Source organism: Orbicella faveolata, unplaced genomic scaffold (genome assembly GCF_042242905.1).
Source record: "Orbicella faveolata isolate gen_17 unplaced genomic scaffold, um_ofav_v1 contig_47, whole genome shotgun sequence".
Classification (NCBI taxonomy): domain Eukaryota; kingdom Metazoa; phylum Cnidaria; class Anthozoa; order Scleractinia; family Merulinidae; genus Orbicella; species Orbicella faveolata.
This window is the reverse complement of record NW_028301577.1, coordinates 13,459,132-13,467,378: the sequence shown is the minus strand read 5'-3', so window position 1 is coordinate 13,467,378 and position 8,247 is coordinate 13,459,132. Positions and strand designations below refer to the sequence as shown.

The 8,247-nt window shown below is 39.7% G+C and overlaps 1 protein-coding gene across 2 annotated transcripts; it reads left to right on the top strand.

Moving 5' to 3' along the window:
• The first annotated feature begins 32 nt into the window (after positions 1-32).
• LOC110054348 (GDP-fucose protein O-fucosyltransferase 4-like) lies at positions 33-7,949 on the top strand. 2 transcript variants are annotated; one of them, XM_089280234.1, is made up of 3 exons: positions 33-95; positions 1,914-4,437; positions 5,161-7,949. In XM_089280234.1, exon 3 carries the CDS (start codon positions 5,639-5,641, stop codon positions 6,362-6,364), a length of 726 nt encoding a protein of 241 aa, XP_089136360.1. In that variant the 5' UTR covers positions 33-95; positions 1,914-4,437; positions 5,161-5,638; the 3' UTR covers positions 6,365-7,949. The 2 variants fall into 2 exon arrangements, with proteins under 2 accessions (XP_089136360.1, XP_089136361.1); XM_089280235.1 differs by having other exon boundaries at positions 1,914-7,949.
• The last annotated feature ends 298 nt before the right edge of the window (positions 7,950-8,247 follow it).

Sequence of the window (8,247 nt, the reverse complement as noted above, 5' to 3'; positions counted from 1 at the left end):
ACAACTTTTTGAGGCAGATTTCTCCGATCATTCCAGATTCAAATGGTATTGTATTTGGATCTCAAGGAGTAACTATCATTTTTCTTTCTTGTGAGGTAAGTAGATTTTAATTATAACCGAAAAATCTCTCATAAAGTGCATTAAAAGTGGCTCAACAAGTTTCTCTTGGATAAGTTAACTCTTATTGCCAATGGCTTAGCATAAGAAGTGTCCCAGTTCATATTTTCTTTCCTCTTCAATTCACTTGCTGCTTGGAACCAGATTCTCTATTTTTTAGTTCTTTCCATGTAACATCCTACACAGTTTTCTTTTACAGTCTATACAGGTTTAAGTGAACTCACTGAGAAATTAACAAAAAAAAAATTAGAATCCAAAGCAACAGTTTAGGATGCCTTTCTTGTCAGAAGTTCAGAAGAAGCTGCGAGACAAGAAACAGCTTTGCATTGCATGCGGACGCCCGAGGAAACAGATCCTGCTCCGCTCTCATATTTGACGAACATTTTCACATGAAATGAAGCACCTTTCTGTTAAGGTCTCGTCCATGTTATTCTGAATATCATCCGTTTCATCTAGGTCTCCCATACAATGATTTTGTATTATTCTACCATCTAAAATATCCACACGTCTGCTCGGAAGCTTGCGTCAGTTGGTTGGCCTCGCAGAGGAAAATGTTATCTTCGACGGTTTTGCGGATAATTTAGCGCAGAAAAATAATTCCTTGGTGCATTATTTACTTTCCAACCCAGTATATGACTTGATAGCTTAAATTTATTTGTAAGGGAACATTTTCTATCTAATACTTTCTCGTATTTCGAGGTTTTCGATTATTGATCAGCAGGTCCTCCATGCTATCGTCTACAAAATAATGGATTTAAACGCACTGATCATTTTTACGCATATTTTAAATGATTCGTTTTCATCACCATTCAAACGTTTTAAACCATATCAAGATCCTATTTTTGTGTTTGTGTTGTTCATTGTTGGTTTCTCCAGATATCGCCCATGAAACGAGCACAAAGTTTCACTTTTAAATCACGTTTTCAATTGAGCGATCTCGAAATTTTGCGTGTTTTTGAGCCTTTTGACATTTAGTTTTTGAAAACCACAGCATTTTTGGACACAATATTAACAGGTTATCTTATTCCTGTGCTCTGTTGATCGCTTTCTTTCAAATTCTTTGAGCAATCATTGGAAGAAAAACTTTTCTGGTGTCATTATTTTAGCGGCCATCGAAACTTCACGGGCCGGCTCACGAGTGACGTCATAATGGCCAAGATCATCGGGCGCGCAATCGCATGGCTACGCAAGCGAAGTTGACCTCTCCCTCCTGGTCCGCAATGTGTTCTTGTTCAAGACAGTACTCTGTCCGCTAAAGTGACACAGGAAAGGAAATTCATCAGTCGCACGTGTCAGAGGCGTTATAGAGACTGAAGAATAACAAACAGGAAAAAGCTTTTCAGTTTTATGGGGAACAGTTGTAGATCTTATGAAATTGGGGATTTTTAGAATTTGGACTAGGGGAAAATAGTTTGATACGGATTTGAAAACGGAAAAATCACCAGAGCTCTGGCGGTATGGACCATTTAGTCAGACACAGACTTTACTTTTGACTTTTATAAATTTCGAATAAAGGTGGTTACGCACTAGGGGAATGTTGCAGGGACATTAAGCGGGGACGAGCCTCATCGTGACAATGGACGTATGTTGCAAGGACACCAGCAAGCTGGTGCACGCGAATCAGCTGTTGGTTCATTTCTACTAAAAATCTCTGTAAGTTATGTCAGATTAAGTAATGTCAGATCGATTCTCGAGTGCGCTATTCAAGTTTTGGAAGAATATTCCAGGCTACCTGTCAGAAAAATAGAGAACGTCCAAGATAGCTTGCGTAGCAGCCGTTTCCTTTCTTTTTTCAGGCGGAGAGAAAGCGAACGAGTAAGCGGGCAAGCGAAGGAGCGCGGCTGAGGTGAGGGAAGAAATGGGGAGAGGTGGGGCGGGGGTGAACGAGAAGGGGGAGGGGGTGGAGAGAAAGAAAAAAAAAAGGCTTCCAGCCCGGAGTTATCTTCGACTCTTATCGCAAATTTATACCTGAAATAATAATAACGAGGAATGACAGACACCGACCCAATTTCATTCCTTCTCCCGAGAACCCAACAAATAACTATACCGTTAACCTAAGATCGGGCGAGAAGGAACTAAAGACTTTTTTACATTGAGATGTTCTTAGCTTTACATGTAGTGTTGTCGAATTATAATTAGTAAGTACACTTAAAGTAATGAGTCATAATAGCACTACTGTTATTGTAACTAATTGTAGCATTTGTTAATTCAGTATAGGTGCTGCAAGGAAGTGGAATACACGATTATTTGTTTAGCTGCTCGTAAATATTAACTACTTACAACTTCAGGTAGTTCTCACTACAAGGTGCTACACGATGATACAGATAGACAGGTGGTTACCATGGTTATTGTTCTTTCACTTAAATGCTAACTGTTGGCTTTTTCATGGTTATGAATATCGGCAAATCTCCCCTCACAAAAGCCATCGCGATTTATATTTACGATTTAATCGCACTATTTTTTGCTCTAAATCGCATTTTTTTTTTTCTGTTTTCCATACAAAATGAGATGTAAAAGCGTTTGCGGTTCTGCCTTTTTAACAGACCGGCTACTGCATCAATGTAATATTAGTACTGACCAAACTCCTGTATGAAGACGATTAGATTGGTGATTTCAAAATGGCTGTAATAAATGAACTCTGTGTCGTGTAATCTTGGTCTGAAATGATATTTGTGATTTCAGACCAAATCGTTCTCCACTCAGTTCAATTACCATCTTTTACACGATTTCTCATTTATTATGACTGAGAAAACCACGAACACGCGCGCGTTTATTTACATTGCAGAGCAACTCAAGAATGGGCCACGTTCGATAAATCAATATTCGAACATTGAGCCGAGGCTCTCGGGTAAAAATTGCAAACTTTTTAAATTTCTTTTGTCTTACAATTCCCAAAGGAGACTTGGAAACAAAGGAAACACCACCAAATATAGAAGTTTGAACTGAAAACCTCGTAGCCATGTCAGAATATTGATGTATATCAAACGTGGCCTGTTACCGATTTATTGACATGTCCTCAGCCAATCAGAATGAAGTACTTTTCTCAGCCACATAATAACTGCTGTAATTTTCACATTGATTCGATCAAAGGACGACCGGCAAAAAGCTGATTGAAAATGTTGGCTATAATCTAGAAAAGAAAACTCTGTCGAGACCCGTCAGTGAGTACTCTTCATTAAGGTAAGCGCCAAAGGCTGATTTCACTAACGCATAAACATTAGCCATTGAAGCAACGTACACAAGCCGTCCAGACAACAGGCAAGCGCTCCCTGAGGCAGTAGGATGTCCGTAGTTTGCGCCTCCTGACAAAAGGCGCTTCTTAAAGCGGCACTAAACCAAAAAGACATGTTTTAATAGAAGGAAACTGTATATAAAAGATTATGGTCTACTTTTGTTAAATACTTCTACATATAAATGCACTGAAGCTATAAAGAGTTATTCTGATAATGAGCTAATTAGCGATGCACATGGCTGTGATGTCAAATTGGAAAAGTCTCACTTTTTCAAATTCTGTACTGTCGTCGAGTGAAATGAAAATTGTTAAAACCCTGATTTTTTTAGAAGAAAAAAAGCAATAAGGAGAGTCGTAGAAAAGCATAGATATAGTAACAGCAAAGCACTTTGTTTTGTTTTTAAATTTTAATATGTATAATTTGTTAAAGGTGCGTTACTTAATGATAAAAAGCTAAAAACTAATTTGGGAGTATTTTTAAGATAACATACTCAGTCATAATTTTAGCGCTGTTTTGACCAAAGTGTAGCCAAAAAGAGTTCAAAAGACTGCCGCACGCGTTATCACTGGAACCAAGCAATACGACCACATCAAACCTGCCCTTCGAGAATTACACTGGCTACCTGTTGAGTCACGGATTATATTCAAACTTCTGCTCATCACTTTTAAGATTATCTATGGACTTTGTCCAGCCTACTTGTCATCCCTCCTACAACAATACCACCCGCAACGGAGCTTACGCTCATCCTCTAAACTTTCTCCGTCCCTACTGTGAACTCTGTGACATACGGTGAACGTGCCTTTTCTTTCTCCGCACCTATATTATGGAACAGTCTACCGGATTCTGTTAAAAATACAACATCTCTTTCGTCTTTTAAATCTGCCCTCAAAACATTCTTGTTTCGGAAATCCTACTTCTGATTTATTTTATTTTATGAGAAACTGTATTTTAATTAATTATTTCATTTATTTTATTTATTACTGTTATTAGAAACATTTTATAGGAAATATTTTCTATTTTCCTTGACAGAAACTTTGGGGAGACTGAGTGCAAGCTTTGGGATGGTGGAAGGTTCAGTGGCCTCATGGTTAGTGTGCTCATCTCTGGATCAACTGGTCCAGGTTTGAGCCCTGGCCGGGGACATTGTGTTGTGTTCTTGGGCAAGACACTTCACTCTCACAGTGCCTCCCTCCACCCAGATGTATGAATTGGTATCGGTGAACTCAGTGCTGGGGGTAACCCTGCGATGGACGTGCATCCCATTCAGGGGGAGTAGAAATACTCCTAGTCACTCCATGCTACACAAACCAGGATATAAGCTCTGGCCTGATAGGCCACTTGGTTTGTACCCAGATACAAAATGTGAGCTATGATTGATCAATGGTTTTCAATGGCAACCATCGACCAATCATAGCTCACATTGGTTACACAATCCATCCCAGAGCTCCAATAGCCAAAAGCTGACCTTTAATCTTCCAAAGTGTTGGCCATTGGCAATTAGTTCAAAGTGAGTTGTCAGGTTTTGGTGTTCATGGGAATGGATCAACAATGTGTGATCCCAGATAATGCCTATTCCCCCACAAAGGGGACTGTCGGATTTCCAATCCCCATGAGTAATATGGATATTTTCTCAAGAATAATGATGTCTTACAGTCTATTCGAACTTAACCCCTGCTATTTCAAACTTTGTTTCCCTTGAGGGTTCCAATAAACGGGGTTCAACTCCACCAGTATTTCATAACCAAAGAGCGTAATGCAAATTAGTCATTACATGAATGAGCTGGCTCTAAGAGCGCTTTGATTTTAACAGGTGCACGAAAAGACCTCTCGAGACACAGCAGTGATGGCAGCGAATTCATTCGCACTAAAGCTCCTACCTTGTACGATGTTCTTGGTAGTGCTATTATGGCAACTTCAGATAAACTACGTTTCAAATGAAAAAATGTTATTTCAGAGACCTGCCATGAAGGAGGTACAGATAGCACAGAGAGGAACTCCAGCCCACAACAATGGCACTAGTCTAGAAAAACAAACAAAGACTTGGCTTGGTGTGTACTGGGCGGCGTTTTTTGGGACACGGCTTAATCTACACGAAAAGTGGCCGAAAGGTGAATATCCAGTGTCTTGCGAGTTAACAAGTGACATATCTCGAGCAAAACAGGCAGAAGGCTTTGTTGTCCATGCTATGGATCTAGACCCGTTACCTCCTATACAGTCTGTGCCATGGATTCTGCAAATTAGAGAAAACTCAGTGTATACACCAATATTAAAGGATAGCGGTTAATTTTATGTCCAAATTTAACTTACTGAAAAGCTATCGCTTGGATTCTGACTTTCCTGATCCTTCTGTTTTGTTCCCAAATTTAACACCACCAATTCCTTTTAAAGATAAAACTGGACTCATTATGGCAGCCTTGTCAAATTGTGAGCCTGTGCGAACAGAATACATGAGACAGTTGATGAAATTTGTGCAAGTCGATTCTTATGGAGCCTGTCTTGAAAACAAACCAGGTTTGGTTGGCAGGTATGGTAAAGATAAAGGCACAGATTTCAGAGATGCCAAATCCATTCTGGCCAGACGATACAAGTTTACTTTGGTATTTTTTAACCAAGACTGCGACTATTTTGTCGATGCTCAACTACACCATGCTAGGGAAGCTGGCTCAGTTCCCATAGTGATGGCTACAGACAAGCTTGATGAGTTCCTGCCTGGTCCATACCTTAATCACTCAGTCATAAAAGTCCGTGATTTCAAGAGCTCACAACTATTTGCTGATTACATAAAGTATCTTAGTAGCAATGAGACCGAGTATAATAAATATCTAGAATGGAAGTGCAAAGGTTACGTCGATATCACTGGAACTGCTATTGGAGACTTCTGGATGCCAAAGTATCCACTGTATTGTCAGGTCTGTGTTGCACTTTCAGAAGGGCGACAACATAAGGATGGTCTTAAAGCAATACCATGCAATCCAAGGCGTTTTGAAGACTGGGGAATAACAAAAGGAGGCTAGCTTTTGAGTTTTTTAATTATAGAAATCTGACACTTCTTCGCTAGGGCCTATTGAAACATAGGATTTTAATAACTTGTGTCTGGGGGAGGATAGGAAGACTTTTCAGACTGGAATACCGAAAGGCAGCGAACGTTAACACCTTTTCTGGGTAACGTAACCATGTCAACGCTGGAAGGCACAGTGGTATAGGTGAAATAAATTAAATTCCAGTGCGAACCAAAAAACGTGCGGCTACAGGCGTGCAAAGAAATGTGATCGAGGCAGCTCTAATCGTCTGCTTATCGTCTTTATTACATCCATTTTGAAATCACTGGTTTTCCTTGAAATCTGATTGAAATCTGATTGGCTCTCTCACGAATCGCACTATTTTTTGCTCTAAATTGCATCTTTTTCCTGGCTAATGAGAGAGAACTACCAATCAGATTTCAAGGCTTTTTCAAACTAACCAATCACATCGTAGGAAAATGAAAGACAAAAAGCCACTGTTTGGCAACTTTTGCAACTTTTGCAACTTTTGCTTGGCAACTTTTGGACTGACCAAAATCTTGTAGTTCTTGTATTTTTGCTATTAAATTGGCGATTTCAAAACGGACGGTAATAAAATGGCAATTGAACTGAGTGGAGTGCAATTTTGGTCTCAAATCATTCTTGTGATTTTGAAATCACGCATATCCATTTCAGACCAAATTGCTCTCCACTCAGTTCAATTACCATTATGTAAAATTATAGTAGCCTTTGAGTGCACGTTTAGGATTTCACGGTCCGCCATTTCACAAGACTGACCGATTGGACCTCACAGGGTTGGATCGAGGATAAGATGACGTCAAAGACTCACTAGCTTAAAATTGCAGCGTGTAAACGCAGCTTATTGTACGTGCAAAACACGAGTTTACAAGTCTGAAAGTTCGAAACTCCCGTGCTGCATATTAATTTAGGCGCGTACACATGCATTGCATTTTTAAACTAGTGAGTCTTTGACGTCTCTTATCCTCGATCCGGCTCTCTCAAGATTTTAAAGTTAGTAATGGCGGACCATTAATTAGGAAAATTTCAGTCAAAATAAACAGGTGCCTTTTTGAAATGAAGGCTTAAAACTTCGGTCACTTAGTGGTTCAGTTATATAGTTTTGAAATACAAAGAAAAAGTAGAATTGACTTTTGGTCACAGTAGCAGTTTAAAAGGCGTGAAAATTCCTGAACTTCTACACCCAACGAAACAAAGCGATAAATTTCATCTGCCTTGGAGTTGTTATCTTACATGATTCGCCATTTAGGACAATGCGCTTTAGCGTTTCTAGCAATGACGTTGTCATTATTACTGAAAGGGATGTGAACAGGCGAAGCGACCATATCCAGTGAGAGGAGTGGTCCAACCTTGTTATGAGGGCTTTCTCTCAAAGTAACACCAAGAAATTTTGATCTGATGACAAACAGCTGAATCAAAAAGAAGGTCGAAATTAAAGGCTGGATCACGAGAAACGAAAAAGAAAGTGAGAGGAAAATAGGACGAGGGACACAACTGAGTCAAGCCAGGGTAATTGAGTAATTATTTAGGAAGGCCGCCAATAAAATTTATTACGATGGAAGCCTTTTTCAGTGTTTTCTAGCTCTTGTTCGGCTTCACAGGTAATCTAGCTGATACATGTCAGAAGTAGAGAAGGGATGCCAGGTGCCTTTTTGAGGGGGGCCATTTACATAAAATGGGGATCCAGAACACGATGACGTCATCAAGCATGATAAGTTGGCGCGCGCGGGAAACCTATTATTTATGCGGAACATGTCTGAGCAAGTACGCTTCGATACCAACTAGATAAACACTGCTTGAAACACGAAATTTATCTCTATTTTCAACCAGAAAAGACGGCTGTTCCGCCGAAAACGCGG

Coding starts and splice junctions, on each gene's coding strand:
- LOC110054348 (XM_089280234.1), top strand. CDS start 5,639: ATGTCCAAATTTAACTTACTGAAAAGCTATCGCTTGGATTCTGACTTT.